The sequence below is a fragment of the Telmatherina bonti genome (assembly GCF_933228915.1).
Source record: "Telmatherina bonti genome assembly, chromosome: 17".
NCBI classification, from domain to species: domain Eukaryota; kingdom Metazoa; phylum Chordata; class Actinopteri; order Atheriniformes; family Telmatherinidae; genus Telmatherina; species Telmatherina bonti.
In genome coordinates this window covers 17387732-17411091 of record NC_136615.1, presented here as the reverse complement: position 1 = coordinate 17411091, position 23360 = coordinate 17387732, and the positions used below count along the sequence as shown (strand labels likewise).

Here is a 23360-nt window from a genome sequence, read left to right as displayed (position 1 = left end):
ACTGTGGGCGCACTTAGGTGATCCTGATGTTGTAACCCAGATTAAAACACCTTGAGAGAACATACTAGTCATTCAAAGCAGGAGTGTGGCAGCACAGAGGGAACAGAGGCCTCGTTCTGCTGAAAGAACATATCTAATTAATGGAGTGAGAAAGTGACTTGGCAGCACTCGCCTACAACATGTTATTGGGCACCTCATAAATGACATAAAAAAACAATGAAGAATAGGACTGAATTACACAATTACCATACATAGCTTCTTATTTTCTCATGCGCCAGTCTGAAACTATTTGAAGTCCTAACAGTGAAATACACCACAATTGAGAAGCATTATTTAGTCAGATGTTGACATTTGTCTGCATGTGGTAAAAATTCTTTTTTGGATGAGCATGACTTTGGAAACAAAGTTAGTGCCAGTTTTTTTTAAGTTGAAGCAGATGATACACTTTATTAAAAAGAAAATCTTACATCCATATATAAAAATAGTGATGTTTTAACATGTTGGCTTTCTCTCCTTTAAGAAAAAGACAAGATTGTTGTCATAAAGGGCAATGCTGTGGCACGTAATATTTCTAAAATCGGTTTCACCAGTCAGTTTTCCTTTTCAGATGAAAGGTAGATATGAAAGAACAGTACAGATGTGTACAGAGATCATTATTTTAGATCTGCAAAAAGAAGAAATGAAACTGTAAATCTGTTTCGATTGCAAGCATGTTATAGCTTTACTGATCAAATTGCATGTACAGAGACTGCAGAGCCAAACTTTTGACTGGTAATCTACAACTGATTATATTCACAATAGAAAAAAAATCAAGTTCAGATTCACTCATAACTAGCAGATTTGGCAACACCTTTTTTCTTTGTGTCTTTCCTCTCTCTTACTCTTTTCTCCCACCTTTCTGTCCAGTCATTCTCTGATAAGGCAGTGCATGCCTACAGAAACTCTGCCTACAGGTACAGTCTCAGTCTACAGGTTCAGGAGCACTTTAAATGTGTACTCTTTCAAAGTACTTTCTCTTTTAAAAGAACTAAGCTCCACATCCCACACAGATCAGAGCGCAAGTGGAATCAGTAATGTGTACATGTGTACACTATCTACATTTGTGAAGCTTAAAATAATCTTTTTTTTTTTTTTATAAAGTTTAAGTCAGAGAGGTGATGATTCAACTCTGTTGTAACTTGTGTAGTCGAAGCTTGTAGTTAATATTGAACTGAATTACATCATAATTTAGTGGATTTAGTCTTTGCATTAAGTCTATCTCTCACAGAGAAATACCGTCGCCAACATCAGATGTTCTATACATTTTGCTGTAAAGACTAAATATTTAGCTTACTTTTATGCTGTAATAACACAGCTATAACTAGTGCTTACTGAATAATGAAGTCTGATTTTGTTGAATGTTTTCTAGTATTTTCCGATGTACTTTTGAATGATAAATGTATAAAGACTAGTATAGATTTTTCAGGAAATCGGGACTATAAAATAACATGTCAGTCAATTTTTTGTCCTATCTGAGTAAAACTAAACAAAAAAATCCCAATCTTCAAGTGAATAATAATTGAACATATTACATTAAAAATGATACATTATACAAAAGTGAAATGTGAAAATTTTATTTAAACTTTTTTTCCATGTCCATTTTTTGTGTATTTTTTTTTTTTTCCTTTTCTTCCTGCTAACATGATATATATTGAAAGCTTTCACAGCCCTGGAGGTGACTACCCATGTTAATGTGTTCAACTTCCCTTACATTTGCTCCACACTCTTCCAATTCTTCAGGCCACTTTTCAGATTATACATGTTCTGGTCTCATGAGAAATTGCCGTGACCTCTAAATGGAGCATTACACGGAGGCACAAAATGTGCTAGAAGTATATGTTGACACCAGGAAAAGCAGAAAGCTTTTCCTCTGTTGTCTTGGTTGCCAAGGTGGAAAATACCACCTCTGGTTGTAGCAAACAACTACCTCTTTGAAAAGGTCAAAGACTTTACATGCACTTCATTCACACAACAGAAAAATAAATAAATAAATGAATAGCTTTATATATATATATATATATATATATATATATATATATATATATATATATATATATATATATATATATATATATAAATGTGTGTGTGTATTAGAACTTGGGAAGAATAGCTGAGAACAGTTACATAATTTCTATATATATATATATATATATATATATATATATATATATATATATTGAGAGAGAGAGAGAGAGAGAGAGAAGTAATTTTACCTCTCTTGACTTTTATTTCTGAGGTTGTGTTAAACTATCAAATCAAAGAAATAATCATAATATATTAATGTCATGTCATTGTGACTTCTAAATGTGAATTTGGACAAATTTAAAACATGATGACATAGAATTAGAGAATAATCAGCAGAAGCGTGTAATGTAGCAGGCATAGAGGAGAAAAATGTCATTAAGATGACAGTTCACTTGTTTTTTGTTTTTTGTTTTTTTGTTCTTGTTTTTGCCCACTGAAAAGCAATACATCATGGAAAGGAACCAATCATATATAAATGGTTACACTTGTTCTTAGTATAGCATGAGCTAAGTGTTTGGAAGGTTTACCTGAGTCTGAAATGAAGAAAATAAAATGTATACATTCCCAAATAAGAGAGAAACAAGCATTTCCATTGCTTATGTCTTTAAAAGCAGAGCCAATATGTGCAGAATACCAAACCTATAAACCTAAAAATCATTTGAACTGAGGGGGAAATTTTTACAGTTGCGCATGTGCAAAGGAAGATTAAGTAAATTCATTATCATCTTATATTTTTTGCATGAGTAATTTATTACTTCGCAAAAAATAACTCATTGCATGCCATCTTTTTGTTCTCATTAGCATTCAAGTTGAAGATGTGAAGTAAATCATAATAAAAAAAAAAAAGAAAAAAATGTTCAATAGAAATTACATTCTTGCTGTCTATCATTCATTTGACTGAAATCTAAACTTACACAGGTTAGGACTTATATTATTGCTTTTCTTCCCTAAAGACAGATTTATTTCTACAGAGGGAACAGCAAGTTAATTCATAAATTAGGAAGTAAATTGTACACAAAATATTTCCCCATTATTTTACTGTAGCATCCTACCGTATTTACAATTCCATTAGACATTCCTGATGGAATTTTTGCTACTTCATCCTTCATAGAGCCATGCTTAGTTGACTGAGTGTAGTGCTCCATAACAGTCTCACCAGAAAACACTGGCAAGCTGTGAAGACTGGGGGAGACTTTTATCCAATAATGGCAATTCCCGCATGAATGACTTTGTGAAGCGATTTTGTCTTCCCACACAGTATTGACTTATTCCCTTTCATTCTGTACATGGTGTTCCCACACAGAAACTGTCCTGCATGATATCATCTACTTGGAGAGATGTAGGATGAATGTTATTACATGTAGATGAATATGCATCTCAGCTGTGTCTAAGAATGTCCACGTTTATTGCATCCCATGGACTGCGTTTTTCTCCCCTATAAAGGCAAGAGGCTTCCATGATTTTCATCTGATGAGAGCATTTCCATTGGTCTTCAGTAGAAATGCATTTTAAAAGTTTCCATGTGTGGAGATTCAAGAACAAGAACAAGAACATGAACATTGATACAGAAATGATATTGTAGAAAAAAAAAAAAAAAGAATTACAATTAAAGATACAAGGCAATGCTTAGTCATTCTAGGCCAATAGGAAAAGAAGATCTATAGAAATTACTGTTCATTCTGACAGTTACAAGTTGAAAACAGGCTGTTTCTCTGTCATCTAAACTCAAGCAGGTCTAAGATTATGCGCCATCAACAACTGGGCATTGCACAGCTGAAATGTGCAAGTTTATATCCCCTGGAGAAGAATTAGCGGACTTTTTTTTACTGGGGTGAATCCTTTGCCTTTTCTGCCACAGTATAATAAAGCAGCTTAACAGAAAGAAAGAGGGGCAAAGGAAAAGAGGGAAAACGGGGGGGAGTAGTGAAGAATACAAGCCTTCCTTGGCAATGGGATGGGAGATCCTCGTAATAAATCAAATAGACAGAGATACAATTGAAATCTTGCATGAATTTCAGCCGTAGAATATTAATCAAAATATTATGAAATGAATCTTAATCTTATGCTCTCGTGCACATCAAAGGACTATGCAAAAAGAGGTGGGATATTAGCAGAGCTGTTTTCTCATACTCATTTTATTTATTTCCGCTTCGCTTGAATACTGGCTGGATTTCTAAACAGAGGAAATAGTCTAGGAAATTGGAGGACCTATTTTGAAATTCTGTAGCACAAACAACACAGAGACCATGTAAAAAAATATATAAGAGACTCTTCCAAGTTAATAAGTTTGGATAAAATTAGATGTGATTTTATTAATCACTTAAGAATCACTGACAATATAATAAAAATACTGTGTATAAAGTTTCTTTCTCTCTATACACACACACACACACACACACACACACACACATACACACACATATATATATATATATATATATATATATATATATATATGTATATATACTTCCTTGCAGAAATAGGAACATATTGAAAATTTATTCGCAGACTGTCTGTGCACAATTTCTGCGGTGCACCGATTTCAATAGTGCACATGGTAGCATGCTAGCAACTTTGTAATGACTAGCAATGGTTTTCTGCATTAATGCTTATTGATTACTCTTCTCAGTTATCCGCAGCAGCTCCTGCATCAGCCTCCCCCCTGTCCAGAAGAACACACAGGAAGCTTGCTCCTCAACACATATTGTATGTGAAAGCACCCTCATGCAGCATGCAGCTTCAAACTGCAGTCAGAGCAGGAAGTGATCGCCTCTAGTTCGTGTGTATGTGTGTGTGGGGGTGAAGAATATGTCACTGCCAAAGAAAGTTTGCTTCTTTTTCTTAAGTCTCTTAGCTGGGTCATTATTTAATCCAGCTTGTCTTTGGAAAATCACTATCCCCTCCCACAGACAACGCTAGATTGAATGCCTTTGTCTAGCTATGTCTGTGGAAAGTCACTCCCCCCTCTCACCTTAAATGGAGTCCTCAACAGACTAAAGGTCAAAGGACAATAAACATAAATCGGATTCATTTGTAACAACAGTGGCACAGTTAAACCAACAAATCAGTTGTATGATACCATAAATCCATATTTGTCATTTCAGTAAAATATTTTGCCCTTCACTGTAAAGCAGCTGAGAGAGACCTGATGTATAAAACTATATTTTCCATATTCACATAGGCGTTACGTTTACTCATAATTGGAGCATATCGGAAAATGAGATTTGATTACCTTTTATTGCTGGCATAAAAGCTTTGTTAGTGCTCTTTGTGATGAAGCAATGAAATTAAAATGGATCTAATCAAAAACAATCTCTTCATTCGCTTTAATCTCAAGAATTTGATGGGACATGGAGCCGGAAGCGAATGCACGGGTGAGCGACATTAGCATGTGTTTGAATCTAATTAACTGTGTAATGGGGGAAGTTCTGCTGATGATGAACTAGTCTGACTGTGTGTACAGAGACTGAATGGAAATTATTATGAGATCATGTAATAAATAATGGGAAGAGGCACTGACTTGTACTCAAATCAAAGACACAATCATAAAATATTTTGCAATATCTGGATTGTTTTGTTTTATTTTCTCACAAAGAGACGTGTGTTTAGGAAATCTTTGAAAACGTTAATGAAAGTTATCAGATTATTCTATTTATTTCGCAAGTCAGTCTCAACCACAATTCCCTCTCATGCTACTTACATCGTAATAATAACAAGAAGAAGAAAAGAAGAAGAAGAAAAACTTAATTATGTGCTCAATTTTTGATTGTGCTGTGGATGTAATTGTTGAAGATTTGTACAATGATATAACAGGGTAGGGTACTGTGTTTGTGTTTCTGTGCGTGTGTGTTTTCTTTCTGGGTTCGTGACCCTCAGACATAAGTACACCTCCAGACTATCCTCTTGTGCACTGAAATCATACTCCTGTTGGTAAATACCATGTCAAGAGCATGCAGTGGGAATCCATAATATCACTGCTGCTTCACTGCTTCAAGTCAGACAATGAGAAACATGTCATTACTTGTTAAAGCCACTCATCAGGCCATTTCTGTGGAAGCCCCAGGAGATCAAAACAGTCTTCCGGAAGACTCTTTGGCCTACTTCCAATACTAAGCACCTTTTTTTTGGAAAACAACTTGAAGTATTCTTTTACCCTGTAAAACCTTTCGAACTATATCTACATACATATATAATTTGATTCATACATACACATACAAACACAGTTCAAACAATCTAAAATTCTGGAAAGATCTCTGTTCTCAAGGGAAATTACCAAAAAACAGTACTGGATTTCTTTGATCTTCAGGCCTTTAGGTGGCAACGCATCCTGTGATCAATTATTAAGCCATTAAGTATTATTCTGTGAGCATGGGCTCACACACACTATCAGCAATCATTGTATAAAACTGTCGTTAACACAGTTTACTACACCATCCACAATTGCAGGTTAAAGTCCTTTTATGCAATGAAGATTTAAAGATAAAACAGAGATATCAATGTCATCTCTGGTCAAATCATTATTAATCGAATTTGGAGAAGTGTACACGATATTCAGGAACATAGTCTCAGACTTTTTACGTATAATATTACAGCAACTAGGCTTTATGGCATACTAATCCAGGCAGTAAAGGATAAATAGGCAGATACACAGTATGCCCCTATTTGATCTTTTATAAATTATTTTATCCGCATTAAATTCATGATGAGATAAGACAAGTAATAAAGACATTAAATAATTTAATATTTCATTTTCAACGTTAGTTTATGACATTTCCAAACCACAGCATTCTGTTTATATCTACATTTCACACTGCACACCATCTCTTCTTGGAGTTGAAGTTGTAAAAGAACCTTTAAAACACTGTATAGCTAACAGGAAAGGTAACATGAACAACATTTGCACCATTCTGCTCAGATTGAACTGACTCAGATGTTCTGTAGGAGGTTGAGAATAAACCGTTTTGGATATGTGTAGGTCACACAAAGCACCAAAGCCATGTGCTGACAGCAGGGTGTCTGGGCAGGGAAGGAAAGATACCTTTGCTGAGGTGTTTAAAAGAGATGCTGTGCACTGGAACTTATTTCAAGGGTATTTATTTTTAGATATTATATATGACTGTGTTGTACTTTAAATCAACCCAATACACACAACCCTAATTTGACAAAAAGAGGCAAAGGAGTACATAGGAATAAAAATAGAATATATACAAATATGTTGGTGTGTGGAGTGGTGTATGTAAGGACCTCATAGCAGGAGGCAGATGGTGTGCAGAAACAAAGTTTAATTAACTAATTAAATAAATAAAATAAAATACAAACTGTACAAGATGATACCTACACAAAGGGGAAGACAACTAACTAGAAGCAGATGGAGAAAGTTAACAATCAAAACCAGGTGAGCTAAAGTACAGGAAATATAATGTAAAGCACAACGGGGAGGTATTAAAAAATAAAACAAGAAAAGGAACTTGAAGTGACTAATTGCCCCAGTTAAAACCCACAGACCCCAACTATACTATTTATTATCCTATAATTCCATTAAAATATTAAATAAATTTAAATTTGATCACAGTAACACATGTAGCTATAATTTCATTATTATAGTTGTTAATAATATGAATATGATGAACATAAAAATAATCTTAAATAATAAAAATTTTATTCTACCAAACTACACTTGTTGATCAAATTAATGGAAGAAATATGACTTCTAAAAATATCTGTGATACTTTAGTTAGCTGTTTATTATATCCCTGCTGGATGTTAAGAACCGATTTCAGTTAGAGTAATAATAAAATATAATAAATTAATTTTCCAATAATAATGAATAAGATTTATATTTCTGAGGTTCCCAAATCGCTTTAGATTGAACCCATTTTTCATTCACTCCTCAGTCATACTTGGTGATGCTAAGCTAAAACAACAGCCACCCTGAGGCATACTGACTGAACTGCAGCAGCCAAAGCATGCCGAAGGCCTCTTCAGCCGCCACCAAAACATTCATTCACATTCAAACGCCAGCGATGCCGACACTGAAGGCAGCGAGGGTGAAGTGTTTTGCCCTGGCACGCGATGACAGACTGACTGAGAAGCAGGATTCAAACCATTAACCTTCCGGTCAGAAGGATAGTTGGTGGATAATGGCTTTCTCTTTATGCTGAATTGTTTGTAGATGCCTAGCTTGAGTGACATCACTTTAATACTTAAATGTTTGTTCACTTTAATGTGTCTTTTAATATCGTGGATTCTGCTTAATATATGGGCGTTTTGTGGCCTCAGATCTGAACCCATCTAGCTAAACTGAAACATGATCTAATAATAAGTAGATTTTAAAATTCCCACGTTGGTGGAACGCATCCATAACAAAGAAACATGAACTGCAATGTAAAACTCAGCTGTAAAAAGTGTTCATTAAATAATGAATATATTTTATCCCAATTAATTCTATAGCTAATACTTTGCTGCCTGGTGGAATAAATTTTTTATCATCATCATCATTATCACATGCAACAACATTATACTGTTACGAAGGGTATGCTTCTCACTTTGGTGGGATATTTAATATGTTTTGTCAGCTTCATTCACTCATTGCATCAGAGAAATGGCAGTCTGAGGCATGGCTGCTACACTATGTCCTCTTCAGAGCTTGTTGCTTTTGTGGTGACGTTGTGTTCAGTCTCAAGGGAGAGTGGCTCAGGCGTCCCACGCAGTGAATTAGTCAGTACTTAACCCTGACAGTTTCTTCTTGCCTCCTGTTTCTTTACTAATTACCATCCTTTCCTTGCCAGTAATTAAGTCATCCCACAGCAGGGGCTTTTTACCACGAGGTTGGAGAAGGAAAGTGGCGTGGAAACACACCCCAGACCAGCTCCTGTTGATCCCCCGCCTCACCACCTTTACAGCTGGGAAATAAAGATCAATGGCAAGCATCTGAAGGGGTTCTGTTTAGGCCATTTCCATATGAATAAATACGCAAAGACAAACTATGTTTGTATACTTTAACTTTCTGAATTACATACAAACTTGCTTGTGATTTGTGTCAACAGATAAAATCTGTTTTGTTCTTTCCATCATGCTATTAGACATGAAAACAACTCCACAGGGAAGAACAATTTATGAATTTATATAAAAAAAACAATCTCACATACACTCACATTTATAGTTCTCTCTCTCTCTCACACACACACAAACACACACACACACGCACATATATATATATATATATATATATATATATATATATATATATATATATATATATATATATATATATATATATATATATATATAGTCCACTAAAATCCATGTAAATTAAGAAATGTTGGTTATTTGGGATAACAATTGTTTGTCAAGTAAGGTGTGATTAATCAAGATTCATTAATTGCAAAGACTACAATTGTTTAGTCCCGCCTCTGATATATATTAGTGCAGGCAGAATGAAATGTAAACTTGAATAAGATCATGTCATTTTAAAATGATATTTAGCAATGTTTCTTATGGTGGGGGTGGTGATAAAAAAAAAAGGAAAATTTCCCATTACAACTATTGTTATTAGGAGTCAAGTGTTTTTTCTCTTTTTCCTAATTTATTCAGTCTCACTTACATTTGTCCTCATTAGATGGTTGTCTTTTCAACACTAATAAATACATTAATAATAAGCAAGTTATTATTATTCTTTCCCCTATTGTATATAACTAGACAGGAAGACTGAAAATAGAAGTAATTTGTTTGGATGGATTATTCTCATGTCCACAATCCTTGTACGTGAAAACACCTTGACAGATGAAATCACATGATGTATATACAGATGATGGCATGCAGAGAAGATTTTAATAATACATGGCTATAGTAGTTTATTTTTTTATTTATTCATTCTTTTTGTGAGAGTGTTGCGCTGAGGTATGCTGTATTTGTGAGTCATCTGAGCCACTTCAATGCACCCGTGCTCCTACTCACCTTGAGTGTGCCCTCACTGCTGGCTTACCTGTCAGCTTACCCATGCCTTGTTTTGATACTGAACTTATTGGACCCCCTTGTACATCGCTCGGATTTATATACATTTTCTTTATCACACACACTTTTAGCACATTCCTGTCTCACTGCCTAATGGCACCCCAGACCTCTCAATGTCTCTGTCCTCTTTTTTCAGTCTGTTTCATCCTTCCTGACTTCCCTAGTGCATCTCTCCTTCTCTCCCTTTGGCTACAGCCTGCTGAATTAAACATCGCTGCAGTCCTTCACAGCAAATCTGCCGACTGAATCAAATCCTCTTTCCCTCTCTCTATCCAATTACAGATGCCTCATCCAAACTAAAGCAAGACCTGAGTCGGACAAATGTTATACCTTGTTTCATTCTTATTTATTTCAAAACAAAGGAGGCACAGAAGAAAAATCATGCTCACTGAACACATTAGATAAGCTGCTGTTTGTGTGTGTGTGTGTGTGTGAAAACAATGTAGAAGGTATCAAGAAATTATCAAAATTAGAGATGTTTCTTTGTAGTGTCCTAATTGTCAGAATGTAAAATACAAAAACAAATGTGTAAAATCAGTCACTTGATTGTGTAATAATTGTTTGTTTTGTTTGTTTGTATGTTTGCCTTTTCTTTTTTACAAAAATCTACACATTTAGGTCTCACATCTTTAACATTTGCATGTTACCCTTCTGGTTATGTCACCTCAAGACAACAGTCAGGTATGTTTTCAGGTCACAATTTGCCTCTTTGAAACTATTGTGTTTTGGAAAAGCAGACAGAACTATGTTTTCAATGGGAACATTTCATATAACATTCTTATAATGGGAACTATAAGAATACAAATTTTGATGGAGGTTTTTTTTTTTTGTTTGTTTTGTTTGTTTTTTTTTTTGCCCTTTAATAATGACAATATAATTTTAATCTTAATTTTTTTTTATAAAAGAAATTAATAGGTTTAGTTAGGCACCAAGTTAGTGTCACAAGATAATGTAAAATCTAATAACTTTTACATTTATCACATTTTCAAAATGTTATCACAAAATTTGTACAAAAACGTGAGACAATGTCTTACTTTCGCAAGTGAGTTTATGGATAGTAATATGTGTATAACCCCATATTTATCTAAACATTTGTTTTTAATCCATATATGTTCATAAATATATAACATTGAATAAGTATCATTATTTTACTTTATTTTATAACCACATTAAGAAACCGATACTGACAGCAAAGTTGAGGTGAGAACTCGTCAAACAATAGTTAATGAAGTTAATCTGAATTACAAGTCTAATTCCAAGTTCCTCCTTCAAAGCACAATTGAAAAATAAATTGCTTGTATAACAGTTATGATGCAAAATTTTAGCCTTTGCAGAGGAAAACAAGATTTTTATTAGATTTTTAAATTCCAGAGTCAAGGGTTCCTGTAATATTTATCTCAGATATGTTAGAATTTTAAGTGGTGTAAATAAGCATTAATTTAGGAATTTTTTTTTTTTTTCATTTATTGTAAAACTGTAAAAAAAATGACAATAACATGAACAAATATGTCCTTTTGAAAAATCCATTCAAATATTCTGAGTTCTTGAGGTTTCTACAATCAGGGTTAAGACTACTGCGAAGATGGCTGAAATCACTGAATGTGGTATTCATATAGAACATCACTTGTTGTCAAAACACTCACACAACAAAAAAAAAAACTTTTTTTTTTTCCATTTTATCCACAACATAGAAGAGATGTTGTTAAATATATGTGAAGACTGCCAAATCTGAGACCATGGTCCTCAGACGGAATGGGAGTGATTGTCCTTTCCGGGTCGGGAGTCAGGTCCTGCCCCAAGTGGAGGAGTTTAAAATTCTCGGGGTCTTGTTCACGGGTGAGGGAAGGATAGAGTATGAGATTGACAGGCGGATCGGTGTGGGGTCTGCAGTAATGCGGACTCTGCACCGGTCTGTCCTGGTGAAGAAGGAGCTGAGTCAGAATGCGAAGCTCTCGATTTACCAGTTGATCGACGCTCCTACCCTCACCTGACCGAAAGAGCGAGATCTTGTATAGAGGCAGGTGAAATGAGATTCCTCCGCGGGGTGGCCGGGCTCTCCCTTAGAGATAGGATGAGGAGCTGGGTCATCTGGGAGGGGCTCAGAGTAGAGCCATTGCTCATCCGCATCAAGAGGAGCCAGTTGAGGTGGTTCGGGCATCTGGTCAGGATGCCTCTTAGATGCCTCCCTGGTGAGGTGTTCTGGGCACGTCCCTGTGGGAGGAGACCCCAGGGAAGACCCAGAACATGCTGAAGGGATTATATCTCTCAGCTGGCCTGGGAAATTCTTTGGATCTTCCCCCGTAGAGTTGGCAAATGTGGCTGGGGAGAAGGAAGTCTGGGCTTCCCTGCTTAGGCTGTAGCCCTCGTGACATGACCCAGGCGAAGCAGAGGAAAATGGATGTATATATATATATATATATATATATATATATATATATATATATATATATATATATATACATATATATATATATACATATATATATATATATTGCAGTTAGAAAAGTGTTTGCCCTTTGACTTAACCTCTTTTAATTATTTATTTTTATCAGTTTACAAAATGAATCTCCTTTTATTGTCAGCATACTGATTTTAATTCATTTTGGCATAACTTTTTTTCCCATTCATTTCAAGATGTGTGTTCTCAACCTTTAATACATATTTTGAGCTTTAGATGAGCGCTGGTTCAATGACGAGCCCATGACATTTCTCCATTCATTCACATCTGCATTGCTTTTCAAAGCGAGATCAATCAGACCAATGTCTTTTCATAAATATTTTTTACCCTAAATAACAACACTCATCTTGCTTTTTGATTACAGTGCAATACTGATTTGAGGCCTTTAAAATGCATTAATGGCTACCAGATTTGCATTTATATTGGATTTTTGCTCAGGCAGACAAGAACCTGAGATAGAGCTCTGCGAACAAAAACCAAACAGAACACGCATCATCTGAAACACATTCGACCCCGTAATAGAGTACAAGCAAGAGAACGACAGATGATGCTAGTGTGAGCAAAACAGGCCATTGAATTTCACTGCTAACTAAAGCGCATGCTGATGCACCTTATTCAGATCAGGTCTGATACAACACCGATATGCAGCCAGGAGTGAAAGTGGCTTTCTTGTAACTGATGAATACCATATAGGAAATGTACACTTACTAGTTTGATAATAAAAAAGGGATGGGCCGTCAAGATCACAATCAGCATTGGTAGAGCAGTAGCAATTACTTACACAAAGCACATTTCAGAATTTTCTTTAGGACACATAAGTCTGAAGGGAAAGGATAATTGGTGCCTTGCAGTGTGTCTTTCTCCTTCAAGCGATAGTGACCTTTTCATAGCGCTAGACAAGAGGATGGAACCTTCTAATTCTGTGTTTATCCTTCAAATAGGCACCGTGCCCATGTTATTAAGGATGGGGCAGATTTGTTTGTTTCTGACCAGGTTGGCATTGTCCATACTGCGTACCTCCGGGGTAATTTCTCTTGATAAGTGAACCCGAAAGGAATGGATGCTTTGTCTCTCTGCAAATCTGATTCAACCACTTTCCACCACTAAATCGTTGAGGCAGGGAAAGTCCCCGGGGAAATTTACGAAGCGATTCAGTCCTCATTGGTTGTTAGAGTGGAGCACGGCTGGGCAATCATGTGCCAAGGAGGACTGAGGGTATGTATGATTTCATTCCAACCAAACCCTGCACCCCAGCTGATGTCAATGATTGCCTCCCCCTTACTGGCTGAAGAAACACTAATCACCAAAATTAACTGGTGGTCAAGCTTTGAATGGAAATCCTTTCAAATGTGCATTCATTCAGTTTGGAGAATGAATCCCAATTTTTGCCTTAACCCTTTAAAGCCCAACCCAAGAAAATGGGAAGGGAAGTCAACTTTTTGTTATTTTATTTTATTTTTTTTAACTTTTATTTAGACCTTTAAAATGTTTAAAGATAATAATAATAATAATTTTGTTTTTGTATTTTAGCATTCATTACTGTGTTATATGTTAAAATGATTTATTATATTATTGTATCCACCAGGGGGCAGACGATAGAGTTAAAAAAAATTACCATCAGGACAATTTGACTTTGAGTCAAGTTTTTTGTTGTTGTTGTTGTTGTTGTTGTTGTTGTTGTTGTTTTACCCTGCAAAATGTCTTACTAACTATGTATCAAATATGATACATGTCACATTATAAGGATTAAAAACAATATATGTGCTTTAAAAGTCTGTATATCATGTTTCATGGAATCATCATGTGAGCTACTCGTGTTTTTCTGGTCTGCAGGTGATTATCAGACATTTTTCATTTTTTGATTTAAACAAATGTAGAATGAGTAAAATGAATGAACTTTTAATGTGTAAAAAAATGTGTAAAAAAACAAAAAATTAATTTTCACGCTTACAATGCATGGTTTAAATGTCTTGTCAAGGGGAAAAAGACATCTAGCAATGATGGCTGAATTTGATGCCACTAATGGTTTGTTAAGAGTGAGAAACAACTGGAGCCACCTGGGCCCAGCAATATTCCCAGCAGCACCAGACAAGCAAACACACACTCTCTTTTTTTTTTTTTTTTAATAAATCACTGCAGCATCACAGAAAGCTCTCGACGGCTGTACAGTGCCTGTGAGAAGCAGCTTCTGAAGTTTTGCCTCTGAGATTCATGCCTCTGTGCAACATCCTCCTCTGTCAAGTTACACATTATGCAAATGCATTGTTTACTGTTCATGTGACAGTATCAAGGCACGAAAGCCAGTGGGGACCAGGGGCTGTGGCAAGTTACCAAGAAGGAAGAAGGAAAGCAATGAACAAACCCTGTGAAAGAACTGCCAAAGCATGTCGCAAATGACAATCTTACTTTGTTTCAGTCCTTTTGTAATTCTGAGTTAGCAGTTTGCAGATGGGTGTAATAAAATCAGAGTTTGTTGTTCTGAGAAGGAAGGTTTTTAGTCGAACAAGTTTTGTACTTTATCATCTTCTGTTTGCGAGCTGTGTATGAAGAGCTCTGTCAGAACAGGCAAAGTCAAAAATAGCAAGTACGTTTACCACAAAACAAGCAAAATTAATAATATGTTATGCAGAACTAATTGACATCCATTGAAAGCCCCTTACACTGTGGTTCCCATAGACTGTTGGTATCTGTCTCGCATCCTGTTTCTCCTCTGAGCTTGCTTTAGTACAGTCTGATTTTAGCTTTAGTCTTATATCTTGCTTTATCACTTTCTGACATTTCTTTTTTTCCTTTCAAGAAAACATCCACTTATTTTTCTTTGCTGAACCAGCCATAGTGAGTGTTAAAACAGCCAGTGTGTTGGTCTGAAAGGCACCTGTCACGCCATGCCCACAGGCTGGAAAAAAATAAGTTGTGAATTTCTCAGCTTCAGACTGCTGCAGGGCGACAACAGTTACAGTCAGGTGCTTACAATGGATGTCAGTTTGCCGTCAAAATGAGACAGACACACAGTTTTAGGGTCAAAAGCATATGTTGGTTGCTTGAAGGAGTGAGAGCTCATTTTTGCGACAGTTGCCTTTTCACAAAATACTTACATTTTATTAGAATGACACTTTCATTACTGTATTTTAACTGTTAAAAGTGGGATTTGTTCTTTTACACTAGTAAAAGGACTGAATACTTCTTCCACCCCTATGTGGAGGAGTAAAACAGTAAAATTGGTCTTACTGACAACAAAATCAGATTGCAGCTTGAGATATACCAAGTTGCAATAATTAAACGTGATTTTCTCAAATGGTTCAAGTGATTTCTTACAAAAAATGTTGCAATCTGAAGTCCACTCAGGTATTGATAAATAGATGGATGTGCTCTGTTGTGTTGTCTGCAGGGGTTTTCTGGTTGTGGAGAAATAACAAAAAACTTCTCCAGGAGATGCAGAAAAAGATTTTCTTGTCTCTTTATCAGAATTTCACTTCTTTAACGGTGGTACCCCATGAACATTTTGCTTTCTATTAATGTCAGTTTTTTCTGTGTGGGTGTGTCATCAGATCATCTCTAATACAACTTGACCGCTGACTTGGAAAGTATTATTCATGTGATTGAAAATCTTATTTTTTCTCGTATTATCAATTCACTAAAACTGATAAGAAGAGGTGTAGCAGAGTGCTGTACAACCAAAAAGGCACTTGCATTGAATGGGCCACCGATTCAGGCATTCTCACTCGATTGAATCAACATTATCAGTGGTTATCAGTCCATTGGTGTGGGACAGCGCACCGTTTATCTATATTGCTGATCAGCAGCACTGATACAGGAAGAGTACCGATCCTGTTCGACAGGAATTCAATCCACCAGCAAGACTTCAAATCGTCAGTATTATGTCACATTTTCAGGAAAAACAACCAAATTTAACAAGTTTAAACTTTGACCATAAGAAAAACAAAGACATGGTTGTGCAGGTGCACTGATGTTCCTGTGGTGCTGGACACACTGCAAATCCAAGAACTGTTGTTTCTTTGATATGATATTCGACAAAATGTCATGAAAATATGTTGAATTATACCACTGGCTGTGTCTTCCTTGGGGATCCAAATCTAACATGCTTGTTTAATTTCTGACATCCCTTCTTAGATGCTTTTGTCTTAATGTCTTCCTGTGTCTTCCTAAATGTAAAGGAGCTGATGTATTATTGTATCATTATTCATTTATCATAATTAATAAATAACATTTTGCACACTTTTTTGGCTGTGTTGCAGCAGCATTAAGTGCAGGTTGACAGCCAAACTAAGGCACTGACTTTAGTTTTGTCAAAAATGCACAGATCTGTCATTACTGCCAATCTTTTAACATAGCATCATAATTTTAGGTTTTCCTTCATAGATCTCTTTTCAGATTTTAAGTTTTTTATTTTCTTGAGAAATCAGAATTGTTCTATCTTTGGTCCCCTACCCATGAAATGATTTAAAAAAATCTCTTGAACTCCTGGACTTTGTCCTGAAACTGAACTGTTTGTTCAAAGCTCAGTGAATGCCAGGAGACAAGGATCCTGACACATTTATTGGCAGCATGTCCATTATGAAATTTAAAGAATTATCATTGTAAACTCTCTTGTCTAATTTGATTGTTTGGAGTAATTTACACACAACAACTATAAATCTAACACACACAGAAGTTGCGCTATCCACACCCTTACCCACTTTTGTCAGTTACTTTTGACCTTGCTTCATTTTATCTGCTTCGTGTTTAAATTGTTTTCATTTTCTCCTTCTCTTTCAGTAATAAGAAGAAAAAGAAGGAGATGGTGAAAAAGAAGAAGAAAAAAATGGCCTGGATTGACTGCAAAAGTAAATAAAAGTTCTGCTAGTTGCATTTCATTGGTGGAATAAAAAGAATTTATAACTCTGGGACCAAATGCATCTAAATATAAAAGCAGATAATAGGTTCAAGCCATACACAGTTCAGCTTTTTGCAACTGAAATCTTAAAATAACAAGACCATTAAAAGAGACATTCTCCTAAAAAGCATGAGAGGCATCAGTACACAAGCTGAAAGTGAACTCACCTATAAATTTTATATCTAGTCGTAAATCCTTGGCGGAATCTTTCCACAAAGGACAGATAGCTCCGAGAGTGGTGGAAAGGTCCGCGGTCAGAGATGAGCCAGTCATATTGCTTGGTGACATGTTGTTCAGCAGCCAACAGGTCCTGGCGGGAAGACTGAACTGTTATATGGTCCCATATAAACAGGAAGCAGATGACCTCAATAAACCTCCAGTTCATGCTTTTTTTTAAGCCGCTCTCTGTTCATTCTCGCTCCATTATGTGGAGACCTGATGGGAGAGAAAAGAAAGAAAAGGGAGGCAAGGGGGGGGGGGGGGGGGGAGGATGCACAAAAAAGGGCTGTTAGATGACAAAATCTATTTTAGCAGAACAAGTAAAAGTCATAGAGTTAGGTTAATTGTCTTGTACTGAGCAAATACGATAGCACCCTTGTCATTGTCACTTTACCCTGACATGGTGTGAATTTATATCCTGCCCCTCACGTATCGTTCACCCTTCGTGCCTCTGTGGAGTTTTCAGAAAGCCACACAGACTGTGCCTCTGCATACAAGGAGTACTATTATTTTGCAGATGAGTACGAGGAACATCTTCAGCTATCTGGCTGTTTGTTTAAAATTGGTATCACGATAAGTTCTGACAAGGTTAGATGAGTGCTTTATGACATGTTATGACACCGTAAAGCCTCCAGTGTGAAAGACCAGCATCTCTCTTTACACAGAGGTTTCAATTACTGCTGGAGGAAATTTTATCTGTTGATATCATTGATAAACCTTTTTAATCCTTAAACTAAATATCTTTAAATCACCACATTAAAAAAAATACTGATAAACTATTATTAACATTTATTTTCAGGATGCAGGTGCTCATGTTTGACTATGAAGTAAAGTAAATGTTTGATTCTGATCAGTGTCAGCATTTTTAAGTACTTTAGAGCTTTGGCCCCTGGTCGTGGAGCAACAGTGTGCTGTCAAGTGCTTCCGTATGCATAAAATATTCTTCTTTTCATGGTTTATTACACAATAACACATCATAAAAGAGCAAGAAAAATGTAATGACCCTAATCTTTTAGTTAAATACATGTTGAACTGGTGCCATACTGATAAGGGGATCCTTCTCGTTATTTATTTCCTTTTATCATATGAAATTACAATGTCAGTTTCTCAAGATCATTAAAAATAGTTTAGAAATATTCAGAAACGGATTCACTAATTTGCCATGCAAATCCAAAAATGAAGGAATAATTTAATTATCTACAAGTGTTACTAACTACAATTATAGCTTAATATTTATAGCGTAATCACTTCTTCTGATTGTCCCACATTTTGACTTTTGACTATTACTGATTAGTTTGGTTGAGGATCATTAATTGAATTTCTTTCTTGGTTATCAGAGTAAAACTATGAACAAATTGAGAGAAAGGAGAAATTATTTGCAAAAATACTTCACACAAAGTTAAATTGTAAGGGTAAACATCTATATTTTCAAATAAACATGCAAGTCGTTTATCTTTAAAAGTTATCTTAACTGAGATTACCGCATGATTTTGTGTTCATACTATGAATCCTGTCATTATCCATTTAAGAACTTAATACTGTTTTTGAAAGTATGATGACTCAAAGCAGACGTAATGTTCCAGATGGGTTTGTTACACACAACCATCTGGCAAGACATCTTTGAGATGTGTAGAGAGGGATGGGTGGGAAAAGAAATCTTGGCAGGTGAGTGGATGATCCATCTGTCTACAACCATCAATCATAGGCAAGTTTCACCCAGTTAGATTAATGGAGTAAAATCACTTAGTAAAGTCAATGTGCCAAAAACATCATATGCACTAAAACAATCATGTATTAGGGTTTTTTGCCTTTATTTCAGTTAAGTAAGTTGTTGGTTTGACAGAATATTTTATGAAGAAGGGGATTCCTCGGCCTCGGTGTTAAACAGATGAATCTGTTTTCTTTTGTGAAAAAATAAAAAAAAATTGAGACAAACCACATTTTTATTCTAGTGCCATTGCACTTTTGCAATTTGAACATAACCCTGTTGCATTAAAAATCGGCTCAGATGGAAGCCTTTTGTTTCAGGTTTCAACACAGTGGAAAAACACATACAGCGAATTTCTGCACTATTATCTGTCTGCTGTCAGCGTCTAATATTGTTGTGACTGGTCTGTCAAAGCACTAATGCCAAACGACACACTATTCGTATCTCAAAGATGCCGGCGGCTTCAACAAAACTGCAGTAATTGACACCCAGGGAATGAGAACAGGTTGGAAAAGAGTATAACTGAATTATTTTACATTCAGATGGGAGTAGGAATGTCTTCTGCATAACTTGCCAGGTGAGCATTTCTAAGAAACTCTGAAGACCCACAGTAGACTATATTATAGAAATATAATAAACTGTTTCATATATGTTTTATGTTATCCATCGATTAATTAATTGATCCATCCATCCATCCATCCATCCATCCATCCATCCATCCATTGTATCTTAAAATAAATGTTCTGCCTTTGTTACTGATGCTTGTTCCCTCGTAACAAACAGTAACAATAAGGCTTTAATGTATGTGCTCTTGCTTGTCAGAATACTGTGAAAATCCCCCCCACGGCTGGCCCAAAGTTTGTTCTTCCTTGCCACCTTAAGCACGAAGGCTTTGTGATTCTCCAAAAGCTCCCACTGAGTACATTCTACATCCATGTTGCTATGATGACAGTAAATCCTATGTGCCTATTTAGATGAACCAAGTTTCCATTTGTATGTTAATATATGTCTGTCTTGTACTTTCACAATGGTAGTCACCCCATATGGCAGATTTTCTGCTTGTTTGCTTTGGTAGTGTATCATCGTAGGATTATTAGACTTAAAACTAAAATTCATCGTTCTTCACAATTGCACATTGTTGTACCACTTAAATTATATGTACAAGGCAATAATCTTTTTTTTTTATTTTTTTTTTTTATCCCAACATGTTGTTTGTCTGCATCAGGAGAAAAGTAGTTGGAAAAAGAAAACAGTTTGCGAGTTTGTGAGGAAAGCTATTTTGTGTTCAGAAAGTATTAGGGCAAAAGCAGACAGATTGATCAAAACGTATGCACTCTGAACACTCTTTAAAATTTGACAGCCTCCACCCATCTGAATCAATGCACTCCAGTGAAAAGCACTGTACATAACGAGTGGGTTATTTTTGGGGCAAGGAGACGTGGTGTAATGAATTAGCAGCACAGAAATCAAATAATCTCTTTGCACTCTATATAAAGGATATAGATACTCTACAACTCAATGATGGCCTTTCAATTCAAATAATGAAGCCACAAAGTGGTGGCAAGCATTTACAAAAAAAGAAGAAAAAGATAATACCATATTGTTCATATACAAATTTATAACACTGCAAATAAGCATTTGCAGATTGCATTTGCTCAATAAGTTTTAACCACATCTTATACCAACCACTCAGTGGAGGAAACTGTATAAAGGCAAGAACAACAACAAAAAGGTAATTTCAGGGCAAAGTCAGGCATGATTAATCAAATACACCTATAATCTGAAACCATGGTAACAGACAACAATGCCAATTTTGTTATTTGGCAGTGAATAACACCACTCCCAAATGCAACCATTTTCCGTGTGTTTTGAGATCAGTAGAATGCTTGAAAAACATAAGATGATACATCCTGGGATACAAGCATAACAAAAATAACATCTCTCAAATATCCAACAAAATGCAAGGGTTAGGAAATAATAAAACATTATACACAGAGAAAAAAAAAATCACTATTTATTGTATAAAAATGTATATGTATAGAAAAGAAACTGACAATATATTCATTTGCTGACTCTGCACCTACATTAATGGAATCGGCAGGGTTCGTGTGGTCAATCCATGGATGGTAGCAAACGGCATTTGAAAGCTTTTTTTCTAAACAACAGCTAATAAACCAAATGTTGTGTCCCTCTCTTCACCTCTCATTCTCATGGCACTTTTTCAAATCCATTTTCCATCCTATTGTGACGGTGCCACGCTGTACATGAGCTCACAGTGCCAAACTCTTACATGCATTTTACACATTTGTATGGTGACATTTCTAGATCACTTATGTCTGCATTATTTTTACGTGACTGTTATGTTCTCGGCGAATTAGTAAAACAGAGAGAGGAAAAAACAAAGAGTGGATCATGGTTTATCCTCGAATAAGCAGGGTAAAAAGGGAAGGATGTCTGCTTCAGGAAATCACCAGACAGGACAAGGGAGGCTTGTTTTCTCCATCCTCTTTTTAAACAGCCTTATTCATGCTGCAACTCCTCCTCTATTCTGGTTCTTTCAAGGGGATTCAATCTCCATTCTGGTCCTGTCACTTGCTTCGCCAATCAATTCCTCCCTGCCCTGTGTGGGGGGCCTAAGTGTTCCTCTTTATTCTATAAAGTTCATAAGAATGGAGAAGCTTGTTCTCCTTATTTGTATTCTAAATCCCAGAGAGTAGAGGTTCAGGAAAAAAGTGAATCCTTTTGCGAGGAGGTAGAATTGAGGGAATTGGATTAGATACACTGTATATTTCTATACTGTCCATCCATTGTTCATACGTGACACCAGGTCACCAATATGTATTATTTATACTCTACATTATGTGTCAGAAGAATTGTATGGATATAAGCAGATAGCATTCTTGCTGAACTGTTATCAGCACAGCTGCCTCAGAGAATTTATTTCCCAGTGATACTGGAATAATGCATGTACTGAAGCAAAACCTTTGACGTAATGTTATGGATGGATGGCAACCTCAAAATGAATTTTTGTACTCCTCTGGGTTATTTTAACATACTTCATATTAATGTGGCCACAAGGGGTCTAAAGGTTTGTGTGAGATACAACAAGGATTCACGCAGCTGACTGAAAGAATGGGGAGGGATCAAGACTGCATCTGCATATGCCAAACCACTGTCATTTTAATTCAGAGAATTATTATTGCAGCACTCACAGACATGTCTAGAAAGGCGTGGTAATGGTCTGCCACTTGCAATTGCTGGAAAGCAACAGAGGAATGGGAGGACTGGCCGTGGCTAACTTCATTTGCACTGGATTTTTCCCTTAACCAAATCTCTCGCCTTGGTCGTGTTGTTTCTTTAAAAAGGACTGCAGTGGCACCCTGACCTTCAGAAATCATGGCTGAGCAAGCAACACTCTGTTTGATAATTAAATTCTCTGGTTGGTCAGCAACCAATCAGCTCAGCTCGGGGATCAATGGCTGATTTAAAAAAAAAAAAAAAAAGAAGAAAAAAACGAATTCACTAATGGGTCAGAGTTATTCCAATTTACCTGGATGCTGAATTATTGTGTCCAAATCTATTCTGGGAGTGGGAGGATCAATGCGACGCAGGGAGAAGCGCGGCAGATGGGAGTCGGTTGCATGTCATGTGAAGTGGTGCAAGGAGGGTGCTCTGCGGTTGATTTGATAGCTGCCCAGTTGAACAGAAGTAATGTGGGGGCGGTTTATGAGATGGCTCTTACAGGCATCGTCTATGTCATAAAGCAAACTAATTAATAGGGTTTCAGGGTAAGCATGAGGGCAAAGACTTGAAGGTTTTTTGTGCGTGTGACTCAGACAGATTAAGCATACTTGCTAACGAATGGGCAATTAAATTTAGCATGAAATAAAAATGGAATTAATCTGTGTCATGGTGGATTTTGCTTCACAGGATAAAAAAAACAACAAAAAAACATTGTGACACCAGCATACCCCCCCCCCCCCCCCCCCCCCCACCCCCACCCC

At 36.1% G+C, this 23360-nt stretch overlaps 1 protein-coding gene across 1 annotated transcript in view; it reads right to left on the bottom strand.

Annotated features, from left to right (window-relative positions):
• brinp1 (bone morphogenetic protein/retinoic acid inducible neural-specific 1) overlaps window positions 1–17814 on the bottom strand; it is a gene marked incomplete at both ends in the record, with an annotated part of 82538 nt that extends 64724 nt beyond the window's left edge. Inside the window, one exon of the mRNA XM_079256600.1 lies at window positions 17597–17814. Within this exon, the coding sequence (XP_079112726.1) occupies window positions 17597–17814 (218 nt within the window). The remainder of the gene's footprint in view (window positions 1–17596) is intronic.
• Between the last annotated feature and the right edge of the window lie 5546 nt (window positions 17815–23360).